A 26,986-nucleotide genomic window follows, 5' to 3' on the forward strand; every position below is an offset into this window, starting at 1 on the left:
TGAACTGATAGTTAAAAGCAGAACATCTTTACCATCGGAGGTAAAGGCTCACACCTAGAAGAGGTCAACTTGTCATTGTGTACATACGATCCCATCACTGGGGGGACAACAGGAGGTTCACCTTAGTTATGCACACATACTATGTTCACTTTAGTTATGCACACATACTATGACTCTGGTTTCAAACCATTTAGAGAACTATAGTCAAAACCTGCTAGTAGTTTTAGGAACATAAAAAAAAGCTGAACAAGTGCAAAGGCTGTATCAGACATTGTAAATGAGACACAGTACAAACCCCGTGTTTTTGTAATTTTTTTTTTATTTCGGTATCTTCCATGAGCCTTCAGATGTACTTTAATCCTCATTTTTATGTCCTTTCCCTGATAAATTCCCATGAAATTCACATTCTTAGTAGCTATCTGGTATGCCACGCTGGTTTTTTTCATAGATAGTTAAAACATTTTGGCTAGCTACTTTGGGCTAAGCGTACTGAACATTGTGATGTGTGCTCACTGATGCCTTGTACTTGGAAGCCTTGGGAAAAATCTGTCTAACTGCCAGCTGATTTTCTGGTCACTATAAGCTTCTTTTATTATCCAGATTTGGGTTTTTATTATTTTACAACCAATTGGAGGAATTTCTGCTCTTTACTCCAACATTTTGCTCTTCTCTTTGGCTAGATTGCAGAGTGAAATTTGGTACAGGGACAAAGCAAGCATGTGACTAAATATCAAAAGTAAGTAAGTGTTCAGATAAGAGTGACTTACATAAAAGGAGTTGTGTTTGGAGCAGACACCATAAATTTGAATCAAGATGCTTGAGATGATGATGGGAAATAGTTTTCCCTTCCTATAAAAAGTTTTCTTTCTCCTTCACTTTCTTTCAAAGTGAAAAACACAAACCAAGCAGACAAATCTGATGATTGGAGCACTCATTTGGGATATGGAAGACCAAGGATATAAGTCACATCTTCTAATGAGTGTTATTTATTCATATTAAGCAAATTAATTGCAGCTGGAATTATATCAGCCCAGAGCAACCCACAGGCTGGCAGTTGGGGCTCTGATGTGAGGTGTGCTAAGGTCAGAATCAAGTCCCTGAAGCAGGCAGGGTTAGGTTTGATTCCTGCATTCCCCTTCCCCATGCAAAGGGCTATCAGCTATGCTTGTGTGGTTTCGATCTTACCCTTTGTGGAGGTGTAGAACTGCATCCCCTGATGTTCAAGTTCTGCAGAAAACAAATCAGTGTTTCTGGAACAGAAATTGTTGGGATACTCCGTCAGCTCCCTCAGATTTGCTCCCCAGCTCAGAAGGCTTACAGAGTCTTAGCGAGCGTCTATGTGAAATAAAGATAGATCATCTCTTTCCACAGATTCTCAGTAATAATTTAAGACTTATAAAGAGTAAGATTTTGTTTGCTTGGCTCCCAGAGGTGTTAGTGAAGAACTATCATCCATGTTTACAGCTGTGGGAAAAAATGAGGCAAAGCAATAAAATACCTTGTGTGAGGCACAAGCAGGATTGTGCTCAGGGGTACATTGCATACTCTGCAGGACATGAAACCATCTTCCTGCACGTGCACCCCTGTAGGACCCTGCAGATCCTTTTGGAGACCCTGGAATTGTCTTCTCATGGGTTTATTTTGGCCTTTAACACTTGCTCAAGAAACACAAGTTTGTATAATCGGCAGTGCAAATTGAATAGTTCCTCTTCTTTTTCTGCTGAATAACCTCAGACTGACCAATGAGTATCCCACTTCTCAAGAAGAAGGACAAAAATATTGCTAAAATTAACTGATATAGTCATCCAGGGTGAGTTTACAGCCATGTACCGTAGAAGGCGGCAGCTATGAAGTTTCTAGGACGGGAGCATCAGGCTTAAGTGGGGTTTACATGTACCTTGCTAAATATGGAAACAGAGATCCAGGCCTGAGAAGCAGTGAGTATCACTTGGGGATTAGTTTACGTGTTTGCAAATAAAAGAGTTTGTGAAGACAGCTGTATTGCTGGGATTACACGCTTGTTTCCTACATGGCACTGGATTTTACACCAACAAAAAAGTTGTTAGTACGATTGATACCAGCTCTCTGAGCACAACCAGCTGTACCTGAAAATGATCTGTAACTGTGTCTTTACCAAGGATTTTGCCAGCAACTCTATTCTGAATAGAACGATGATTTTCTTCACCCTTGATGTAGCTATATATTAAAAGGCTACTAAGAGGAGGGTAGAACTACTGAAGAAATCCTTGGTTTTCTGCTGACTGTTCACTGATGAAACTTTAACCTCTGGGTGTTTGCTTTGAGTGGTTTTTTAGTATGAGTAGATCTTAAATGGGTATTTTGCAGGTGCTTATTGCTATTTCTATAGCAAATCAGGATCAAACTGTTCCCTAACGCTGACTTGCCTCTCTCATCCTGCATATGGTCCACAAACAAGGAGAAAGGATCAGACAGGGTTGTCATGTGAAGGGTTCTCACTGTGCCATAATGCATTCTATAGGGAACCTCCTGTCTGTGTGAACCGCCATAGGGTCTTTCTGTATTGCTAGTGCATACTGTCATTAGCACAGAAATTAGCTGATGTACATACTCCATACCTTCATCCCTAAACCTGGTCAGCCTCATGAAATCCCATCTCCAGTGTTATTGTGGTTTTTTCTTCCCTACTGTCTCTTTAGTCTAGAAAAAAACCCAAAACTCAAAAACTACCAAACAACCAGAAAAAAAAATTAACAAACCCAACCTCAAAGGAGAAAACCTTCTTTAGATTATCGTATTTATTATCTTATGGGAACAGTGCAAAGAAAATATTTGATGACATTATTAAATCTACAGGATTTGCTTGGCAGTACTACCTGCCATTAACTGCACTGCATCCAGGATGTGATCCTCTGCATCTAATTCCACTATAAATTCATTCCTTCCAGCTATCTAAGAGCACTAAGAAACAGGATATTAAAAGATCTAGGTCCTGATCCAATAAGGTTGTTAAACAAGTCCTCAAATTTAGGTATAATACTAGTGCTGTTGTCTCCTTGCATGCTAAAGTACGTTTCTGAATCAGGGGGTTAGTTTTAGAAAGTCTGAGGGCCCCTTATAAAGTTTCTGGCATTAACAGTGCCTCTGCCTGCTTGCCAACCTAAGCAGAAGAGGCTGGGATGAGATGCTTGCGATGCACTTTCCTAATCATTGTGGTAAATGACTGCATGTTTTGCAGGTTGCGATAGCGATCACTGGGGACCACACTGCAGCAACCGCTGCCAGTGTCAGAATGAGGCTCTCTGCAACCCCATCACAGGTGCCTGCGTCTGCGCGGATGGGTACCGAGGATGGCGCTGTGAAGAACTCTGTGACCCTGGGAGCTACGGCAAGGGCTGCCAGTTTAAATGCCAATGTCACAATGGAGCTACTTGCGACCATAAAACAGGAGAATGTCACTGTGCTCCTGGATACACGGGGGTATTGTAAGTTCAATGAAAGGTGTATTTTACTCTGCATCATTTAACCGCCTTGCTTTGCCCACTTTTAATGCAATGAGTAATTGGTAAAATTTACACAATCTATGTATTACACACATTGAGGAATCAGGTAATGGAATTTCAGAGAAACTAAATAAAGGAAATATCTTTTTTTGCTGCTAATTAGACCAGTCTGCAAAATAAAGTAAAATTTAGTGCTAAAGGGAGCTTAAAAAATCATTATGTTTTCCATCTTATACAACAGCTGTACCTGTTCCTAATTTCAGTATGTGAATACAATCCAAATTACAGTTGAGTTTTTATAAGCAATTGGACATTTGACTCATTAGCAGTCCAGTGCAGTATCTAATGGGAGTTACTATCCCCAATTTATTTGACTTTCAATCTAACTGAGGAAGTATTGCTGTTAGCTATATCAGCTTACTATCTAGGGGGTAAATTTTAAGCATAGTGAGCAGGGATTTAGCGGTGTGACTCCTATTAACTTTAACGAGAATCACGTAGATAAATCCCCATTCACCACATTGAAAGTTTACCAGTAGGATTCACAAAATCTGCATATTAATTTCAGGACAGCAAGCAATAGTTCCTTGTTTAAAATTGCCCACAGTGTAACATCAGTTCTCATTAGAGATCTTTTAGTAGTTTCAGAAGTAATTATGTTTTTCAAAATTATTTAAGGGGAAAAGAGAATTTAGTCACTGAATGTGGTTGGAGATCTATTACAGGTGACTTACTACTTTTGCAGTCTAATATTATTTGTTGACCTGCATAAAGGGGAAGGTAAAAAATAAAGACAATATTAACCTTCATAAATAAGTTATATGACTTTTGAATATTTTATTTAGTACCTGATTTCCTCGTAGGCTTGCGACCTCAGTCCTGGAAGTACTCACTGCTAAAGATTCTGCTTACTATTCGGAGTGGTCGCATTGACATTAGCATGTCAGTTCTCAGCAGTAAGCACTTGCAGGGCCAGCCCCCAATATGCTGTATGAACATCTTCATCAGAGGATAGTCAGTTAGAGCAAGAACCTACTGTAGTTTCAGAACCTGAGATTAGAGGAAAGAAGTGATGCTGAAAAGCACCAGTGCACAAATGCAGGAAGCACTGGTTTTTGCAGGCACTAGCCTTGCATTGGCCCCACTTGAATACTGAGAGAGACCCAACAAGCTTAAATAGCGTTTAAATGATGCTGAGTTCTTGCCAGTCTATTATACACTGCAAATGTGAACATTTAGTAGTGACTGGAGAGATTTCAAACATTTTAATCCCATCCTTTTATTCTTTTTGCAGCTTCTTTTATTGCCATGTCACATAATTCACATTGAGGGCTTCATCCTGCAACTCTTACTTTCCTGGGCTATTTTAATGGATATGAGTTGTCCTGTTGAGATGGGTGGAATTTGGTATGTGCATAAAGATTACACACATGCATCAGTCTTACAGGACTGGATCCATGGTAAATAAATAAGCCCAGCAGAAATAAAAGAAATCTTGGCTAATTGGTAATGCCAGCTGAGGCTTACTGAGGTTTCATAATTTGCATAAGGATTCCCATGATGACCCATCCTGTGGATTTTCCTCATGTTTCCTGTAAGTTCTTTCAAATGATCTCCTTTTTTTTTTTTCTTTTTTTTTTCTTTTCATGAAGTTGTGAAGAGCGTTGTCCCCCAGGCAGTCATGGAGCTCAGTGTGAATTGCGCTGCCCTTGCCAGAATGGAGGAGTCTGCCACCACATCACTGGAGAGTGCTCCTGTCCTGCTGGATGGATGGTGTGTAGTTTGTTCATACTCATCTCTCATTTAAAGGTTGGAATAGGAAGTTAAGTGTTCACTATTTCAGCAGATGCCTTGTGTGCTTGTCATGCCTATCTGCCATTTCTTGTCACAGGGCCCTAACAGTTCTGAAACTGGGATTACCTTTGTTGTGTCTGCACAGCATTTACACAGAGAGGCCACCAGTCTATGGCTGGTAGCTACCATCACAGAGTTAAACAACAGTAAACGAAGCAGTGCCTGCTCGTTACACTTCTGTGTGGGAGAAGAGAAAAAAAATGTCTCTGAATTATAGTTCCATGGAATAATCTCTTCACCCTTAGAAAGCTCAAAGCTCAGCTCAACATTGTCAAAAGCACTGTCCTATTTCCCCTTCAGGAGAAAGGTAGAGGGATAGCCAGAGGGAATTCAGTGACTCAGTCTGTTGTTAAAGCAGGACTATACATAGGACACAGAGACCAGTTCAGTGTCCTGTCCTTACTCAGACATAATTCACATTGATTGCAATAGATTTGCTTGCATCGGGGGTTGCACTGGCAAGAGCAGATTGCCCTAACCTTTAATCCTTTGTGTCAAGAAAGCAAGGCCAAACATTTTAAAAGTCTTCAACTTTATCAGTAATGTAATAATTAACTCTCTTGGGATTTGCCAAGTCTTACAGGCCTACATACCATTTAGCCGTACTAAATTTCCTGGCATTTTTCCTGTATCTGATAATTAGTCTCTTGGCAATCTTGCTGGGTTTTGATGCATACACGTGCTGTGACTTTTTATTTTAATACATGGAAGACCCTGAATATCATCATATGACTGTGGCTTCTCAAGTGGACCTTATACCTGTTGAAACATATAAGGGCTGAGAGAGATGTTTATGTTCCTTTTGATGAGTACAGCAAATGCTGCCTCCATTTGATCACACAGCTGCTTTTATTTAAACAGTACCAACCATGATGTTCTGGTGGCTATCAGGCAGCATCGTGGAAGAAGAACATTGATGCTCATAATTTTGGTGGAAGCTGCGTATGGAAAATCTCTAACTGATAGTCATGGCAAAGGTGTGATGGCATTATTCCATTTCAAATGATAAAGCAGGCGAAACTTTTCAGAAAGTTAAGTAAGAACATGAGACTTTACCCCAAACTGGCATTCCATGGAGACAAAGGAAAGGGTCTTTCCTGAAGAGTGCTGGAGCTAAAGCAGCAATTCAAATATTTCTGAGGGCCTGTCAGTCCTTTCTGACACTACCCCAAAAAAGTGATCAATAAAGTGATTATAATGAAAATATTACCCTTAGGGTATTTTTTTCACTTTCCCTTATCTTCTGCATGACGATATTTCTCAGGATCTGAGTTGTTCTGCTGTACTCTTCCTTACCTGTATTTTATCAGGAGTTTTCTCTTCTTTTTTTTTTATTGCAAAGTTGAAAAGTCACTGAAGAGATGAGAATATCCGAATAGAGCAGTAAGTTTTTAGAGGTCTCTTAGGACGCAGCATAGACCCTAAAGAAGAACCGCAGCACTGGGGCTGCACAGCAGCTGTGGTCATGTATTCTGGCCCACTTCTGCCCTGTTCCTTACAGCTTGGAATTTCTTCTCTGCATTTTTAGGGGCCCAGAGAGACTTTCCTGAAAACTGTGTTGTTGGCTGCTCTGTCCCCAGAGAAACCCTAGAGTTAACAATTGATGTTTCAAACAAGCATAACTGAAAATTGAAGAGAGAGATCAAGTATTCCAGGGAAAGAAACTCAAATTATAAGTAAAAGCACTCAGCTTGTAAATGTTGAGATTTTAAGAATAAAGGGTCTCTCCAGGGTTTTAATGAAAAGCTGGTAATTCAGTACACAGAGAGAAAAAAATATTTTTTCAAGCTATATTTTTAACTCTTGGTGGTTGGAATGGTTTGGGACGTGAGACATGAGTGGGCTGTAAACGAGCCAGCAAGATGGGATTGCTAGACAGCATTCATTTTCTTTCACAGCATGGATAGTCTTTCTTTGACATCAGGAATTTTACTTGCTGATTTTGAGGCTTGAGACTGCATGTATGTGTTGAATATACCATCGTGCTCGAAGGAGGGAATTCTCTCAGGATTTATACAAGTGCATAACCGGTTGGATCTTATTGCTGCTAGATGAGCTACAACTTTTATCTTTTCCTAGGTTGGGCTTATTAACAGCAGCTCAGCTCCCTTAGGGGCTTGGTTGCCTGTGGGATGTGCAAGGGGAGGCAATAAGTTGAATAGGAGGAAGTTCTAGGGTTCTGAGGTTCTTCCTTGAATCTGCCATCTTCAAAGCCTGGTTCTTTTATTACTTGTAACATTTCCTTCCTCCTGCTTCCTCCCACTCAGTGCAGATGCTCCCAGAAGCACAACAAGTTATACAAACTGTGTCCTGTGAGATTTTACTGTCCCATGGTTTTTTCACCAAGAGGATGATGGCTAACGGCATATATTGTTGAACTAGTCAACAAAATGTGGCTTCCAGCATACTATGATGTTGGGCTTTTCCCACTTCTGTGTCTTTGTGGCTGTGGGAGTTAGTGGGTGGCTGCTTTAGGGCCTCATTAACAATTTACAGGTTTAATTCTATACATCTTTCTCATTTGCAGCATTAAATTCTCCAAGTGCTCTCGGGAAGTAGGGAGAAAAGTTAAATTTAGCATTACAGTGCTTCTCAGAAACACTTTTGAAGGACTAGATCTCCGTGCTCAAGGAAGCAGGAATTTTTCCTTGCTATACAGAACATTTGTCACTGGTAACACACCCTGTTCGGTCACTGATCCTGTTTTCAGGGCTTTGCATCATGGTGCCATGTTAATTACAACTCATTCTGCTAATCACTTCTTATTGCCTCTGAGCTTTATAAAGCAACTGTAATATGTATTTTTGTCTATTTTTCTTTCTGTTGTGGATTTTAAAGTTGGGGGGGAAGGGGGTGGAGAAAATGGAGCAGGAAAAAATCTTTCCTATACTACAAAATGGTAATAATATAGCAAACAATGTCAAAAGCAGAAGCTGATGAGATCAGGGCCTTAAAAAAGGTGCTGATGGGGTGAATTTTACTGATTAGATGTATGAGCAGCAGGAAACGTTGGTCTGACATTTGATCCTCCAGAGACGGATGTTTTGGATTCCCTTAGTACATATTAATGCAAAAAGCATGCCTAAAGATTCTCTTGGCTCCGGGGGGATGCATCACAGAGTATTGCTTTCTCATCATTTGTTGATAGAAATCCTGTTCCTTTTGAGACATGAAGAGAGAAAGTATTTATTATCAAGATAAATGGATACTTACATTTTCAGATATATAGTGTTGTGTATTACTCAAGTCCAGAGACACCAGTTTTTTAACACTGTAATCTGAAAGTTCTTGAGCTGAGGCCAACCTGTCTGTTTTACAGCCAAGGAGCCACCTATCACTCCTTGGGAAAGGCTTGAAGTATCTTCTTTTATGATTACATTGAAGAGCAGCCTCTCCACTTTGGGGTTGTTGATATTACTAAACTTCCCAAACTGTTGAGCAAGAACCCCAGGGAATGAAATCAGCCATTATGTTCCTGTTTTATGTTTTGTATAAGTTGTGTCTAATATGTGCCTTGTTCAAAACTCAGAGCCCCTGGGCCTTGGTTGGGGAAATGTGGCTTCTGAGAGATTAAAACAAAATAATAATAAGGACAGAAAAACACTGTTTCTATGACCCCCTCTGCACACTGTGCATGGCACTGGCAGCAGCACCACTTGCTACCGTTGCCAAACGTTCTCGTTACAGGACCCCATCGTCAGATCACAGCAGTGCCAAACTTGTTTTGGCTGAAGTTACTCAGCTGGATACCAGCCTCAGATTTTATGTTTGCTCACATAAAAAAAAAAGGTTCATACAACTTCTAAGAAAGTCTAGGGAAGTCCTTCTAAGGTCTTAATATTTGGCAGGGGACATAATGCAATACTTGGGGGGAAAACCGCCTGAGTTCAGCAGATAAATTCTTCAAAGGCACAAGCCATGGTAAGCATTGTCCACCTTGGGGCTGGAACAAGGCTTGCCCAGCAATTGCTTTTCCTTATGAGCAGTGCCAGGGTGCGCAATCAAGAGTGACAGTCTGTCTTTTCTTCACTTTTGGGGTGCTTAAGCAGGGAAGGGAAAGAGAAAACAACTCAGAGGTGGGGTTTTGGGTCCAGATGAAGGAGAGGGCTAAAAGGGAGTCTGCACCAAGGGTTTGTGGTAGAGTGGAATAAAGAGGCAGGAAAGCAGAGGGCTGGGAGCATAAAATGGGAGAGAGAGCTAGCCACCAAGATGTGGAGTTGAGGCAGGTCAGGGACAGAGATGTGGCTCCAAGGCTGGGGATAAGGAGCTGGGAGGATGCTGGATGATGCATCCAGCCAGTGTTCAGGGATTAGGCAGATATTCCGCTGCAGATTCAATTCTTCTGGCGAAACGCTACTGCACTGCTAATGTGAAGAGTCAGATTGCTTCTGTGTCATCACTGGTGGCTTTCTGCAACTATCCTAACCTCTTGTTCCCATCCTGCCTCCTCAATGGCTTAGACAAAGAAATGGCAGATGCCGTTCTGTGCTGCTTGAAGAGATAAGTGTGGGGGCTAGATGAGATGGGAGGGATTGAAGTAGGTAGGATCTGAAGAGTAGTAATGGACTTCTGCAGCAGCTTTATTTGGTCTTCTTCATGGTTCATTGATGTGGGGCTGTCTGAACAGGGGAGATCATCATAGACTATGACAACTAGCAGAACTTCATCCTCCCAGTGCAGCCTTTCCAAGAATCCCTCTCTTCCCAAATGTTCACTTTGTGACACGTACCCAGGGTAGATCCAACAATTTTTCAGACCCTGTATTTCACAAAAACCCCCACCTGCACATATGCAGCTTTGTAGCCTTCTCTGATTGCCTTTAACCTCTCCCAAGCCCTCCTGCATCGATTCAAGGGGCAGTGAATATCCAGCCACCCCAGCTGCGGTTTATGGGGTCAAGCCAAGACAATTATCAGTGATTGTACAGTGGTAAGCAAAATCCCTTCTGGAGACAGGGTAGAACAAGCATTTACTCTGGTAGCAGAATTTTGAGGCTGTCTTTAGCCCATCTTAAACAGAAAAATAAATAAATATTGCCACTATTTACATACAGTTTTAGCAAGAAGGACAATAAAAATCCGAGCTGCTTACAGAAATTTATTGTATTATGAATGTTGACTAAATATTGCTCTTTCTGCAACCTTTACCAGGGGCTGGTGTGTGCACAGCCATGTCCTCCTGGAACATTTGGAATTAACTGCAGCCAGGACTGTCCATGCCACAATGGAGGACACTGTGATCCCGTGACAGGAAAATGCATCTGTACAGCTGGCTATATAGGAGACAGGTAAAAACCAAAACCCAAAAGCCCTTAGTTTTAACCATGGATTGGCAATTTTTATATCCCTTGCAGGACAATCTTACTCTCTGAAAAATGGTGTTATGTTTCTATTGCTCCAATTAGGTTCATCCTTCTGAAGCAGTTCAAGCATTATAAATGTGGCAATGTTATTACTTTTTATTGGCAGTGCTCCCCATTTACAGGGTTTTTTTAATATAACTTTTAAAATTTAATGGATTAAATTTAATTTAGATATTTACAGTGATAAATTTAATAGAGAGCATTACATGTTTACAAGATATGTAAATGAACTATATTTATAAAAATTAATATCCTCAAGAGTAAGCAATGCAGTAGTTTAACGTTTCCTTCAGCCCCTCTGTGCTGCTGCAGCACTGATCCATCTCAGACACCAACAAAAGGTGATAAATCCTCAAAATTTATAAACGAGAGCCTTCACTCATAAATCAGTCAGGGAAGATGATAATATTGTTTTACAAAGGTGTCATGGATTCAGCAAAATGACTACACAGCAAAGTCAAGGTGGGATTGTGACACGTGTTGGTTTAGCCCTCCAGCTAATCCTGCCAGCAGGGTTAACGGTGGGGAAGCTGCAGTTAAATAACCTTTCATACGCAGTTTTCACCAGGGGTTGGACTGTGTCACCAGGGTTTCCAGAGACTGTGGGCACAGCTCAGTAGTGTATGCTGTGCTAAAGCCCTTTCTCCTATATCTTTCCTTCTTTTATTAGCTAGAACAAGCTAGTATCAGTATACTGACATATGCTACAATTATACTTTTATGCAGCAATGCTTGTTGGAATTTCATATTTCTTGCTTCACTGTATAATCATCAGGTCTTTATAGCACACAAACATACCAACCTTCAGCACTGGGCTGGGGTTCAGAAGGCTGTGCTCTTTCCCATTAAATGTGCAAGTTCTTTGTTTCCATTTTATCAACAGCAGTAATCGGAGAGGGTTCTGGAGATTATGTCAGGATTTGCATGTGGTTGAATATGGTGGAAATACTAATTATTTCAAATTAATTTTGTAGAGAAGACACCTCTTCCCCCATCCTCCATCTGGAGACAGTGATTTCAGCCATGGTGTACCATATAATTACTGTTGCTAACCAAAGCTTTCCCTTTCTCTCCTTTTGGAGACAATTTCACTGAAGGAAGCGACTGTGCAGCCTGGCCACTTACATTGGTGACCACACTTCACTCCCAAGCTGTCCCCAGTTCTGGCCATGCTCAGGAAAGCTGACAGAGGCCCTCTGTCTCTAGATCTCCTCTTTTGATTGTTGCAGACCTAGATTGATTTCTGGCTGTAGGTAAATCAAAAGTGTCAGAGCTGTCAGGAGCTCCCAGCCAGCAGCCTGCAGCTGAGCCAGCTTCTTTGCTCAGCTGCCAATATAACCCCAGCCGCGAGGGAGGACATGCAGCAGAAGAGCTGGCTCTGCTACAGGCGTGTGGCACAGGGAAAGAACGGTAATGGAGTTGCCAAACAGCAACACTTAGGCACTCCAACAATAACAGAAAGGACTGTTGGGGGTGAGGAAAGGAGATGTAGAAAATAGAAGACCTAGTTTTGCCTGCTGTCAAAAGCAAAAAGGTTTGCTTCTGGTTGCCCTTAGAGTGGGAATGGAGAAGGTGGCTCCGGGAGAGACTGGGCAGAGGAGGCACTGCAGGGCAGACCTGACAGGAGTGCACAAGAATTGTCCTTGAGCAAAGGGAGTGTGTGCTTTTCAGAGCTGTACTTGGAGAAAAGTGAGAAAGATTTGGACTCCGAAGAGAGATGTTGCTTGCAAAGACAGAAGCAGGGAGGGAGAAAATAAAGCATAATCAGTTGGAAGAGGTGGAAGAGAAGCCAAAGGAAGATCCCATTGTGGACCCGCACCCAAGCAAAACCCTTAGGAATGGCTCACCTGCAGCCTCAAAGAGCAGCGAAGTTAACAACAGACACTGAAGGGAGAGGCAGAAGAGCAGAAACGCAGGTGTGCGGAAGGATGAATGAGATCAGGAGAAAGTTAGGTAAATGGGCAGTTCAGAAAGCTTTTCTAGCAGCAGGGAAAAACTATTAGCCTAAAAATTCTCACCTTTCAAATGGGTTGTCAGAAGGTTAAAACATGTTTATTTATCAGCCTTTAATGAGCCTTCAATAAGGGAGGTGAAATCTTAGGCCCATTATATTCCGTTGGAGTTCTGCCTCTCGCTTGGGCTAGGACAGCACGTTGCCTGTAATGGTTTGTTCTGAACAGGCGTGCATACCTTTGCTGTTAGTTACAGTTAGCTGATGGTAGGTTGCCCATTGATTTCAGTGAGGGCAGGAGCAAGCACAAGGTCTTAAAAAAGTCTAAATTGCTTTCCTTAGTTAAGCGTTCATACAGCATAGACAATGGGACAGATTAGTTAACACCACTTTAGCCTAAAGTCTATTTTACTTTCTGGATCCCATGCAACTATTGCAGTGTTACAGTACAATTGGAAGTGGAGCAGGAGAATGCTGCTGCACAGCAAAATTGTATTTTCTTTAAAATTTTACAAAGCATTGAAAAAATCTTGTTAATAATAACAGAAATAGTGAATAACAACAACAAAATGTAAACATACTTTATCTACTATCATTTTTTTAAATTGTCTATAAGTACTATATAATACTATGGTTCATTGTCTTGTGCAGAAGATAATAACTTCTAGTTAGATAAATATCTGTGGAGATTAAATGGTCATAAAGGTCTATGTAAGTGTGATTGCCACACTTCGTTCTGTACCTGTTTTCTAGGAAGCAGCACTGCACTAAATATCTAGGAAATTGGCAAGCACTATTAATAACTCCAGGAAGCTTTGTGCTCTGCTAAAATTACTGGGTATGTCATGTAAATGTATGTTTTGCAAACTGAAAAGGAATAATAGCAGAGGCACAGTTAGAAGCTGAGGATAGAGTGTCTAAGAATTCCGTGGCTGCCAGGAAAATTGAACATACTGTTTTAGTTTTGTTTCCCATATTGCCATTAAACCTAAAGATCGAATCTTAACAGAATAAATACCACATTTGTTACAACTATATGAGCAGACTTATTCTCTTGTTGTTGTGTTTGTACCTGTATCTTTTATTGACAGAATGGCAATCTCCAGGCTAGCACATTTTGGATGGCTTTTAATATTTCTCTATGCTACATAAATGCGATTACTGTTACAAAACAAACAAACAGAAAAGCTAAAAAAACATTACAGCATTATTCCATGAAAAAAAATTATCTGGAAAAAATGTAGGTGTATGTACTAAGTTCATCTGTTAAGCAGGCTGTCTTATGTTTAATATTTTGTAAAATTGCTTCCATTAATTCTACAGGTGACAGCCATATTATCCTATCCCAACCCAAATAATTATAGTACATATTAAAGTTCAGTGGATATTATAATACGAATCTCCCCAGATAGGCAGAAAGCAATGTAAATTAAACAAGAAACATAACTAGGGCTTAGCAGCTCATTTTGTAATTTAATTGAACAATGTATCTGGTTGTTAATGGTGCTATGGACACATTAGATTGATATGTTGCAAAGGAAAGATGTTTAAGTAGAAGGCTAATTCCTGCTGTGATTATTCTTATGTTCCAGAGGAGTCATTATTAGTATTCTTTGTATAAAATTCATTAGCAGTAGCTGCTTGATCTCCAAATAAATAAGTTGGTTAAATTGTTAGTAGAAAAAGGCTAATTATGTAAATGGATTAGGTCGTCAATATTTCATTTCCAGATGCTTTTCTCCCTGCTAGGTAATGCTTCATCTTCTATAAATATAGAATGATATAGTACACTATTGACTAAGTATTCATCTCGTTGAGTACAGTGCTCTCCTGCTAACTAGTAGAGCTGTATACAGCAATGGAGACATAAGGCATCTTAATATGTTCTTCATTGCATTTCATTTGCTTTAAGTGTTTCTAGTCCTAATGTTACCCGTTCTTTGCTGGTTATTTCCTCTGCAGCCGAACTACTATGAGAGCAGCAGGGCTAGCAGCCAGTACCGTTGATGATTCTCTGGGCTCCTTCCCTTCCTGTTTGTCACAGGCTCCTCTCTCTTTGGGTCTCGTATGAACTCCTGAACTTGGATTGTGTAACTAGTAACTGTGTTGATGCTTGCTGCAATTAAATCACTAGCTAGGCCTTTTGCTTTGTTCATTTATTTTTAGTAAAACGTGATAATATGAAGCTGCAAAAAGTAATGCTCTTCTTATATACTGACTGTGTTCAGGGCAGTTTTGCCTGGCTTGCATCACACATTAATCTTTTATTACTTATCATTATATTAACTCTCACCTGCCAGCTGTGAAATGACCTGCAGAAAGACATTTAACAATTGCCTCTATCCACTGAGTTTACAGTATACACTTTAATCAATGCTCAGGATTAAATTAATGCTGATAGGCAATTTCCAATATCTGGCATCCTTGCGATAAGGGAATTGGGCTTTTCTGGGCTTCTTTTTCTTTTTTTATTACTGAAAAAGGTCTATCTGTATTTCACGGTGGATCATGTAAACTGTAGTACTGACTCATTGCAGAATTTTGAAACCACTGAATTATGTCAAGCACAGAATCAGTTGCTTTCTTTAGGACCTTAGTTTAGCTTTTCAAAGTAGGAAATATTACAAACGCTTAAACTGGTTGCATAGGACAATGAAACATGACTTTTTGGCAGATTTCATAATGTATCCAGTAGGGAAATATTTTAAACAGTGCATGGGAGGTGCAATTTAAAACAATCTGTGTATAGCATTTGCAGGTTCCATTTTTATGTGTATCAAATATTAAACATGTTGACAATTTTGGAGAAGATACTACACTAAGGAGTATGAAAGTGATTTGTCTTGAGATTTTATACTACTGAGCATCCCTGGAGTAAGAGATTAAAAGCAAATCTGAGCTTTAGTTACTCGGAACACACACAAAAGGCAAGGGAGTATATTTTCTCCTAGTTGGTATAAAGCTACTGCAATGACAGCATAGGGGGAAAGTAAAACTTTTCATTGCAGGAGAACACTTTACTCAATATTGCTTAATAGACCACATTCCCTTTCAATCCACATTATCACTAAGAGGACTGCATGCTTTTAAAGAAGGTACACAATCCTTTTGTAATAAAAAGAAAGCAAACGTATGAGGGTTTTTTTTATAAAGTATCCTATTCTATATCAATTTATTATTGTTAATGAATGGAATTGTCAAGGTCCAGAAAACAAAATCCACTTTGTTAACTGAGGTAATATTAACTAATGCAAATTTTGTCGTATATATTTGGACAGACATTAATGCACTTTCAGTTAACAGCAATTTATGTGCCCATGATATCACATAACTCCAATGGTATCAGTTCACAGTATATTACTTAAAAAAATGAGCAATGATTTTGTACTTAATTCATTAGCAAAAACATTCCTATGTAGAAGTCATAAGCAGACTAAACTATAGCATTTGACTGGATCCTGTCTCACATATTTCATTGCAGGTGTCAAGAAGAGTGTCCTATTGGAACATACGGCTTTCAGTGCACACAAAGATGTGACTGCCAAAATGGTGCAAAGTGTTATCATGTAAATGGAGTGTGTATGTGTGACCCTGGATTTAAAGGTATTTATTGCCAAGAAAGAATGTGTCCAGAAGGATTTTATGGCCTCAAATGCAACAAGAGATGTCCTTGCAATATTACCAACACTCTCAGGTATGTACATCATAATATATACTAGTGCAGGGACTGCTCAAATAAATGCATTGGGGAAAAAAAATCAGTCAACTACACCTACTCCCTTTTTCTCTATAGTTAAGTTCTATAATTAAGAACACAGACAGTTCCTCTAGGTTGTAACCTTTGATTTAAATGACCTCAGGTTTGGAACCATAAGCATCAGTCCAGCCAGCTACTAAGCATCTGTTAAGTATTTAAACAGTACTGCTAAAATCTGAAACAATATGACATACGGCCTTATCCTGTAACTGCAGTCTTCTAGGCATAAGAACTGTCATATGATGCCCATATGTGTGTTTAATAACCCACTGAAGTTTAAAAAATACAGATATATTTACTGAAATCTATCATTTTGGCTCTTTATATGACATGCATGTGTTTTCTTGTTAGATCTATAGACAGCAAGTAGACTTTCAAAATGAAACCTAATTTGCTTCAGTTTATATCTTGTGGCAAATTACCTTGTGGAAAACACTTGAGGCAGGTGTATAAATAGACTGAAATCAATATCCCCAAGCCAGTCTATGGAACTGGAAGAAAGTCGACATTGTCAAGATAGACTTCTCATGTGTGCCTATTTTTGCTCTTCATTCAGTATGTGTATGTGTGCAATATTCAGGAAAATAAATATCAGGGAAGTATATCTAAAGTGGAATAAACCTCACTTAAAAGGTCAGGTTTCAATGTTTTATTCCCTTTTGGTTTTTTAAGGATCTAATTCTTGAGGTTCTCATTACTAAGAGCTAGAGCCACAAACAGACTTGAGTACCTAACATGAGCCAGGTTGCATTTACTGTCCTGTTGCAGGCTTGAATAAGTTTTCCAAACCCTGAAAACAGGAGGAATTTAAGGCTCTTCCCTATTATCCTATTTGTTGCCTTTTGTAACTCCTTTCCTTGTTGACTGACTGCTGGAATTGCTGTTTGGAGATTTCTTACTCCCTCACATGTAGTAAAGGGAGCCTGGGCAGCAAAAGCACTCTGGCCTGAGCTATCCTGGTGGACTAGAGTGCCCACATTTCCTTACCATGCCTGCAAGATGCTGAGCCCCTCAGCCCCGACTTGATTTCCTCCTTTTTTCTGTCCATTACTGTTATGCATTCACGGCCAATTCAGGATTGTGCAGGCTTCAGAGGGAGGTGGGGATAATTGATGCCCAAGCAAATATGCCCTTGATGCAGACATTCTTCAATTTTAAACCAGACAGGTAGGGACCTGACTGTCTTGCTGATGATGACAAACCTACCTTGCAATCTTGCAGCCTGCTAAAATATAAGCACTCTCCTCCATTATGTGTGCAAGCAATACCACCTAATTTGTGTGCGTGCACACACACACACACTCACACACACACAAACACTTCAGGCAAATCCGTTTGTGTGCTTGAGATAGACTCTATTTGTCTCAGTCTTGGAAATAAACAGGTGATCTTTCTTGTGAATTCAAGTTCAACTGCAAGCGGTGAGGGTTTGCTTAACTGAAAGTCAGAGCTCACAGTGGATTATTTAAAAGCCTTGTAATTTTGATGGTACGAGTCCTCTACAGAAAGATAGCTCTAGCTCCAGTGGGTTTGACAGCAAGGTTCCAAAGTGTTTGACACCTCAAAAGTAACTCTGTACAACAGGCTTCTATTACTTCTGATTATTTTGTGTATCATGAAATCATTGCGAAAACATAACATCCCTAAGGCATGAGCTGAGCATTATACACAAAAAGTTAACGTGCTGTACTGAGAATAGGGGATGTCTCCAGAATTACTGCAGAGTGAGCTAAGGTATAAATCCCTGTGTGTCATACTACTCTGCAGTACCTGCCAGTGTGCACGACTTAAACCTGCGGTAAATACCAGCTAAACTGCTCCTCAGTGAAAGCTGTTCTTCATGTGTACTGGAGGGTGAGAACATGCTCTTGGACTGTAGCTGATACAGTGTGCCTTCACTCCCTCTCCTAGCCTGCAGAAACCTCTTTGTGTGCCCATTTTCCTATAAAGGTTTAAATAGAGTGAAAAGACTGCAGGCCACAGGCAAGGCTGAGTTTGGCTGCTGTTCCTCAGCTAAGTGCTCAATTCCGTAAGTCTTTTAAGTAGAGGAAGACCGTAGGTTTGAGGGTGCTAGAATTGATCCTGGCTTACTCAAAGAACTAACTGGGAGGTGCTCTGGGGGGTTGTCAGAAGATCCTTCCTGAAAGAGCAGATTAGCACCATCCAGCTGTGAAGAAAGATGAGTTCTCAAGTTTGAGAGAGCTCAGGAAGGTGGAGGATTGAATCCTCTCACAGCTCTTCTCTGGGCATGTGGTCATTCTTACACACCATGTGCCTGACCTGTGCCTGGCTGCTGTCTGACAGATACATTTTATGCCTTCCCTCCCATCACTGCTCCCTCAGCTTCACTTGCAGCATCCTCTGCTAAGATGGTATCTCCATTTCCTTAATAAATGAGTCTAGTCTCTACATTGATAAAATCTCCCTTTTTGCTACATCTTATCACTGCTGTTATGGAACAAAGAGATATCAGTAAGCTGTAGATCTGTAAATGTTCTTTCATTCATCCATGGTATTTCAGCTTCCCACTTTTCAATGAGCTCCTCAGAGTGCTGTCAATTTCTGAGCCAAGGAGTCTTAGAGCTGATGGAAAATGACCTTCTCCAAAGGCACTCCGTATTCTGAACAAACCTTTTCACCGATTGTTTAACCAGCCTCATGCAGCACACATCTCTTCCCACCCACCTCCTCCCATTTCTCCCCTGAATTTTTATCGTTACTGGAACTGTGGTCTTCTGAAGTGATTCATTTACTGACAGCCATCTATTTTCCCCAGAAGCAGTTTAAACTGTTGGCTACTTGTTGCAATACATAAGTGTGTAGAAATATTATATAAAGACTTGAAAGAAGGTGAGGGAACTCTGCTTATTTCTGTCAGTGGTTTTGACTCATTTGATCTAGTTATTGGAGAGCTGGCTGGAATGGAAAGTTCTGGAAGCTCTGAGGAGCAGGTTCAGGAGGAACATTAAGAAATACACAATCAGCTTTTCTATTTTTGTAGATCTATCTATTTTAATGTCTGAAGAGATCAGTGTGATCATCTAGTCTAACCTCCTGCATAGTAATGGCTGAAGAACATCATCCAATAATTTCTGCATCAAAGCACACTGAAGGCACTTTGTACAGGACTTCTGAACAACCTCAGAATTAGGTAATTTAGAATGCATTGGTGACTTGGGCTGTCCTTCCACAGGGAAGGATACACCTGTAAAAAATTCCCCTATGCAAAAAGTCCACGTTGAGACAGTCTACAAGGCAGAAAGGCATAATCCTGGCTTGCTTTTCTGAAAAGCAGAGAGGGAAATGAATAGCTGGAATAGTCTAAGCCACACCCACCCTTCCTGAGCACTGGTGTGGAACCAGTATGTCTTCAGTAATGTATTTCCCAGGTCAGAGGCATGAGAAGGGAAGGAAGACACTGTTACAAAGTCAAATGATATGCATAGATCTCCAGAGGCTCTAATTATTGCTCTAATTGCCTCAACACTGAAAAGTTTGGAAGGATCAAACCCCATGGACCCTGCGTGAAGTTTTGCCTTGACCTAAGTCAACAATGTGCTTGAATGAGGCTGGCTTTGAAGATGTGCTGGACTGAAGTACTGGCCCTGCAGTCTCATTGTGGCTACTTCTTTAAAAGCAAGAGGGCATTTTAGTAAGGGAGACTGAATGTAATAATGTAGTATGAACACCAAAAGACAGAAAATGCTGTTAAATAAGGATTAGGGCTGTCGTTCATTAAGATGAGATGACTGATGCTAATGTATAAACAGAAAGTCAGGAAGAAGTTGTTTCGGTTGAAAGATATGTGAAGAATAAATTCAAAATCTGGAGCAGACTGTGCTGTCTAAAGCATTTCTTTTCCCAATTTACTTTAAGAAAGTTACCTGGTTTCCTCAGATTTCCTCAAAATTAGATGCTTAAAAAATTTAAAGGTCAAAATTACTTTCTGTTTTTCAGTTCGGGTGGTAAATTTAAAAAAAATAAATCTTTTATTGCTGTAAACGTGGCTCAAGAGCCAGGGGCTGCACAGTAGCTTGCAAACTGCAGCAAGAGCCATGGAACAATTTCCTTCTCGTGCCATGTTGTGCGCAGTGGACAGCTTCGTTTCCACCTCTGCTTGGCCTAGAGCCAGAGGAACACTTGGCTGCTTGCATTCACTCTGGGTTTTCTACACTATTCCTTCCTGTTATGCAAGAGATTTGAAGAAATAAAAGTTGTTAAGATTCAATGCAAAATACTAATGTATAACCCTGCCAAATGCTTCCAAGAGTGTAAGGTTCCCTTCCTGCTCAGAGCAAGTGGTTGGAAAGCAGATGTTAGTGGGTTTGCCTTCTGGGATCCTTTTGGAGGCCTCACATCCTCTTACCCATCCATTCAGTGATCCTCCTCTAGAGGAAATGTGTGTGTTTCTTAATTTCAGTTTATTGGGGGCATGGAGAAATGCCTTAGTATGCTGTAACCGTGCTGGCAAAATGTTAGATGGACTGATGACCTTGAATGGTACGTTCAGAACAGGAAGGGAAGAACTATACCAACAGGTCACATTGCTGGCTCTATTTCCTATTCTTTGCCTTAACACTTTTGTCATTAAGTGCCTCAAACTTTTCAACTTCTATGCAGCTAGCATTTAGTTCACTGCACAGTCTGGGTGCGTAGGTGGTTGGATGGATGATAGACGAATTTCCTAGCTATTGTTATGTGTCTGGGTACACAGTTTGAACAGAATGAAATTTCACAGAATGCCAGTATGAGAGAAACATCCTTAACTCACACATACGTGCATACATATACTGCTTCTACGTCATGAGCTGCAATGTATTTAGTATGTAACTGATCACTTTAATTACTGGAATAGTTCATACATACCAGAATAGGAAAAAACAATTAATAATAAAAACTTAGCACTATTTAGTGATATCAGCTGCAGATCTTAAAGGGGTTTCCAGAGGAAGCAAGGCATTGTTTTACAAATGGGAAAAATGAAGGCAGAAAGAGTAAGTTACATAGCCAAGATTTACTGACACGATTGGGAAGGCAACAGCTATCTTCTGAATTTCGGTTAAGCATCTAAATCTTAGCCATCTTCAAGTTAACACTGCATCAGGGCATCTTAATTGTTAAACAAGTATTTTTGATTCAGGGCATTGCACTGTATTCTTTGTACCTGAGACAAGTCCCCTGTGTCCCCTGGCCAGACACAGCCTGCAACCTCATTTCAGACCCAGCTATGTAGGTTTGAGGTCCTTTTGCTTGTTATGCTACTACAACACGATGGTGTGTGTTAATGTTTGGCTTGCCAAAAGCTTTGGAAAGATTTATTCTGCTACTGTCAAGGAGAAATTTCCCTTCCCCTGCTGTGCAGTCTATTCACCAACTGTTGCTACCTACACAGAACTATTGTTATGAGCACTGTAACTCTGGAGGATGTGGAGGATTTTTCCTAATCCTACAATGCCAGCACTCTGTGAGGCAGCAGAAGATAAGTATTTCAAATCACTGAAAGTCTGCAAGTGCTTAGCCTAGGAGAAAAACAAAACTGTGATATGCTCAGGCTGATAACAAAATTGTTCTTGCTTCAGTGGGAAGATTATATGGATGCAGTGGCCCCAAACATCTGCCTTGGACTTTTCCTAGCTCATAGCCTTGTGAAAGAGTAGAAAAGGCTTTAGGGGGGCAGAATATGGTCTCAGCCTTCTACTGGACCTTGTTTTGGATTCCAAGCCCCCTGTGTCCTGCAGACTCTTCTGCAAAGCCTGTTTGGTTTTTGCTTCTTATTTTAGTGCATGTTAGGATGGGGTTTAGTCCTTAATACATACCTTGCATCCCATGCAAAAAAGCTGTCCGTTTTGATGAAGGAGCCAACCTTAGAGTAGAAATCCTTACTGAGTATAGTATTTTCAATTGAATTGTCATAGACTGATTCAAACTGCCATGATCATATATTACCTCTGAAAGATTTAATTTAGCCAACAGATGCAGTTCTCATGGAACCGTATGATACGTGCAGTTGTAGTAAAAACAGAGAAACAAAAAATCCACTTTAAAATATTTCTTTAATGTTTAGCTTTCTGCTCCTATTAGATAATGATTAATAGATGCAGAGGGTGAAAAAACAAGCTTTTATTATTTTCATCTGAATGTTAAGAGGTGCTTTGTGAACAACCATAATTTCAGGGACTGCTTTGTCAGAAGAATTTCATGGATGGTAGTTTGTTAAGCTGATGAATTGTTTTAATTAGTCAGTAAAACACTATTTATGATGTAGCATATGACACTCACAAAATTTGATCATTCTTAGTCACAACAGTATATGACTAACCTCTCCTACCAGTAATTGCCAGAAACATACTTGGAAATTACGTTTTATGAGGTTGCCTTGAAAATTAACATATACGATATTAATTTTATAGGTGTAAAGAAACCCATTCAGTCATGTCTGCAATACTAAACTATAGCAATAAATAATCATAAAGGAAAATAAATAGTTTCTAGGAGGCAAAAAACCACAAGACAGGTCCACAGAGAGGTGCCACCTTGCAGAACTCTATTCTTTCTTGTTCTGAGAAAAATAAAGAAAATCTGATTTGTAGCAATATTATTTCTCATCTTTCTCACTGAGGGCTAGACAGTGCTATTATGGTACGCTCTTGTGGTGCAGAGGCCCCCAGAGCATAATGAGCTCTCAGGTGAAGCCTTACCCTCCCAGCTGGCCTCAGATAAGATAGGGTCCTTTTCCAAAGGTCAGATTCCTTCTCCATCCCCTGCTCTCTCTTTTGACCACCTTGTCTCTCCAAACTAGACATCCCCCTGTGCTCTCCATCCCCCTGAAACCTCCATCTCTTTAAACCAGGACTTAACACAAGTCCAGCCTTCTGTTCTTTCCTAGCCCATAGCCCTCAGCACAGCTCTCCTGCTGTGGCAAGTTAGTGCCCTAAGAACACCTGGAGATGCTTTTACTGTTTGTACAAGAAAAAGAATGGTGAATAAAGGTAAACTGTTTCATAGCAGGAGGAACAAAGGAGTAAGTCTTCCACCTACCAGGTGCAGAAGGACCAGGTATTGTCTTGTCTTTTGGACTTGATTCTTCCTTCTGTTTTTCTCTCTGTGTGCTCTCACAACACTGTGGAGTTGTCTGAATAGAAATGAAAGCCAGAGGCTCCAATGGTGAGCAGCAATGCTCATTATTCAGCACAAAAGAACTTGACTCATTTTCCTGCACAGCACAGATTTAGTCCCAGGGCTCCTGTTGACTCCTGCCCCAAGTAAATCCCAAGGCTTCGGGTAGGGATCAGTTCTGTTCACTATGGCTGAGTATTCCCTGCAAAACTCTTTTTCCAAGATTTTTCCCTTCCAAAGCACATTCCTTTCTACCTCTCCCTGCTGAAAAGTTCTGCTGAGCTGGCACTCATTTTTAAAACACAGAGTAGAGAGTAGAGTAGAGCAGAACAAAACAGAATAGAATAGAATATTGTGCCTCAGTACTCGAGTTTATCTTCACAACTCTCTTGATTGCATTCCTCCATCCACTGGAATTTCTCCTAACCCTGAACATCTTTACCGACTGTATTACAACCAAATATATGTCATACAACAGTATGGATTAATTGTGATGTGGCTAATGTCACTAATCTAATTCACATTGATTTGAGAATGGAAAAGCATACATTCCAAAGGTGTAAAATTATCAGTGCTGTGGCAGTTCCCAGATGTTTGGAAGTGCCATGCCAGGCTGGTATTTAACACCATATTCCCTATCCACTTCCTAAGTTATACGTCTGCTTATGTTCACCATCCTTAAGAGTTCTCAGGTTTCTTATGGTCTTAGTGTGACTCTTGCTGGCACTGCATGTAAAACATTGTACTGCTAGTTACAAACTGTATTTTTCTTCCATGTTCACATTTTGTTAATGTCTGTTTGCCTTCATTAGTTGCCATCCATTGTCTGGAGAATGTAGCTGCAAAGCTGGCTGGGCTGGACTCTACTGCAATGAAACCTGTCCTCCTGGATACTACGGTGAAGGCTGCCAGCTGACCTGCCCTTGCCAGAATGGTGCAGATTGTGACAGCATCACAGGGAAGTGTACATGTGCACCAGGATATATGGTAAGTGAGAGCTGGGAATAATGGGGCATTTCATAAAGTGCCTGCAAAAAATTAAAGAGGATTTAAATCTGTTTTCAAATAATATTTGCATAAAAGGGGCCAAATACAAGTAATTTTTCCCATTCTATTATAAGTCAACATAATTCTCCTTCGAGCAGTGTAAGTTATTGCTCCTGGTTATTTACTTAACATCAGTATTGTAAGTTTATTACTGTTATAAGGATAAAGACATAGTTTCCTGGTGTATATTCTGAGTCAAGACATAACAAAAAAGATGTCAGGTTATTGTCTGCCTGGAAACACAGAAAAAGAATTCTCATGGCCTTTCAGCATGTTCCTTGTCAGTCACACTGTGATTTTAATAGATTAAAATCTTTTAAAATGTTACAAAAGATAGAGCAATTTATGTCTTTTCTGAGCATATATGGCAGGTGTCTTTTACCTGAGCATCAGAAAGAGCTTCAGACATTCTGAGGTAAACAAGCATTACATTTTATAGATAAGACGTAAAATGGCTGAAGAAATCAGCCTAAATGAAACAACAAAAATTCATAATTAACAATTGTCAGGTTGTAGCAGAAGGTATTAGGACATGAATCCAGATGCCCAGCCGTACTACAGCTGGGCTTAGTGGAACTCTTACTAATAAGTTCCCTGGTCATCTGTATGTGAAGTACCTCTTTACTTCAGGAGCACACCTTGGAAGAAATGTGCAGGCTATGTTTATGAAACAGTACTTCCTAAAGAAAAAAAAAAATATTTTCAAGAGAGAATTCCACTGCAACTTCCTTAGCAGTTGTCTTTCTGTAATTTGTGTTCTTAATTTTACGTGATCTGCCCCCACAGGCCCATCTATATTTTTCTGTACTATTTTAGTAATTATTAGTTACAATTACTAAATTTACAAGAAATCAACCTTCAGATTCAAAGACATTCCCAATATTTTTAGAACTTCCACTGACTTTGAGCAGCCAACTAAAATGTGCAGCCTCCTACATGAGTTTTACCCTCTGATATTTTAAGTTACAACTTCAAAATGAGATGAATAAATATCTTCAGATACTAGGGAACATAAGTTGTGGTCTTTGACCATGTTGTAGATCGTTTGGTTTGCATTTATGAAATACGGTCGTCATCGTACCAGGTAGCTTTAGAAACAATAGGAGGTGAATGGCATATTGGATCTGGGCAGCAGAGCAGCCACGTCCTACCATCAGCACCCACTGCAGTGTTTAGGGTTTTCCAGAAAAAAACATTGTGGTATTCTGCAGGGTGATATGCTGTTGTCATCTTTAGGGGAAAGCTGCACAGCTGTGACAAGATCCATAGTGTGGGAGTCCTATATGAGATTAGTGGGATGCTAAAGCCTTTTGAGCCTCCCTCCATTTTAAATCCATAACTGATTTGATCACCTTGTGATCACCAGCTGTCATCTCCAGAACTGTGGAATTGGAGTTACAGCTTAAAGACACTTGTTCTCTGCATCATGTCAGCAGCTGAACCTGAAAGTTGGACCTTCCATCTAATTTCCAGGGGTACTCTCAATGCCAGGTATAAACAGATATATTTAGGTATGAGAGGCAGGACTGTCAGAAGTATCTATTCAAGACACGAGTACTTAGAGATGGGAAAAAAAAGAAGAAAAAGGATTTGAGGTTTGATTCGCCACTCACACTAACAGACAACAAGAATTTATCTCCTCTATACAGTGGTGATATACAAGTATTAATATAGAGTGGAGGAAAGAATGAAGGCAGCAGTGTGTTAGTAACAAATGCAAAATAAAAAGATACCAAGATCCTCTTTCTTTCATTATCAGGAATGCTGTTCAAGTTTGCAGCACAAAAATATTTTGGGACCCTTTAGTGTACACATTTTTTAAGAAGCTATTTTGCCCAATATATATTGCTCCAAGACAGTATTATTGCAGGCATGAAGCCCGGGAAGTTCCTATTGCATTGCTTCAAAATAATATTTAATCTCATAATAAAGAGCTTTCTTGCATTGACATTTAAACAGCTTGGTTATTGAGGATAGCTCTATAATCACTGAAGCATATTTAGGCATTAGTATCATTGCTCTCTCATAATATACTATAATCTCTGGCAATTAGTCCATGAGGGGAACTAAAGCCTTGAAATTGCTAATTTATTGCCTCTGAAGCATATTTGTCATTCGCATGCATGCCAGATGACTTGAGTTGCAATGTTTTTTTCAAATGCTGGAGAATATAAGCTGTAAAGAAAACTTGACAGGAACCTTTACTTCCTACCCCGTAACGGCGGTGCTCTGCCAAGCTGCTTTTGCTGTACACTCCATCGTCTGGGCAGGGAGAGGGTGTCAGCACTACTTCACAACGGGGCCTGCGGGTCACGTGAAAGATGCTGGGGGGCCAGAAACCTCAGGGCTCGAAGTGGCTTATCTCAATGGCACGCTCAAGACCAGACTTTGCCTTCAAATGTGCATGCCTGCCTCTC

At 40.2% G+C, this 26,986-nt stretch overlaps 1 protein-coding gene across 4 annotated transcripts in view; it reads left to right on the top strand.

The window, feature by feature from the left end:
- The window catches only part of MEGF11 (multiple EGF like domains 11), a 215,094-nt gene that overhangs the window by 103,669 nt on the left and 84,439 nt on the right, over positions 1-26,986 (top strand). For all 4 annotated transcript variants that reach the window (XM_037393890.1, XM_037393891.1, XM_037393893.1 and 1 more), the window contains exons 5-9: positions 3,218-3,464; positions 5,135-5,255; positions 10,487-10,623; positions 16,131-16,343; positions 24,335-24,509. In XM_037393890.1, the coding sequence (XP_037249787.1) occupies positions 3,218-3,464; positions 5,135-5,255; positions 10,487-10,623; positions 16,131-16,343; positions 24,335-24,509 (893 nt within the window). The remainder of the gene's footprint in view (positions 1-3,217; positions 3,465-5,134; positions 5,256-10,486; positions 10,624-16,130; positions 16,344-24,334; positions 24,510-26,986) is intronic.

Source organism: Falco rusticolus, chromosome 7, assembly GCF_015220075.1.
Source record: "Falco rusticolus isolate bFalRus1 chromosome 7, bFalRus1.pri, whole genome shotgun sequence".
NCBI classification, from domain to species: domain Eukaryota; kingdom Metazoa; phylum Chordata; class Aves; order Falconiformes; family Falconidae; genus Falco; species Falco rusticolus.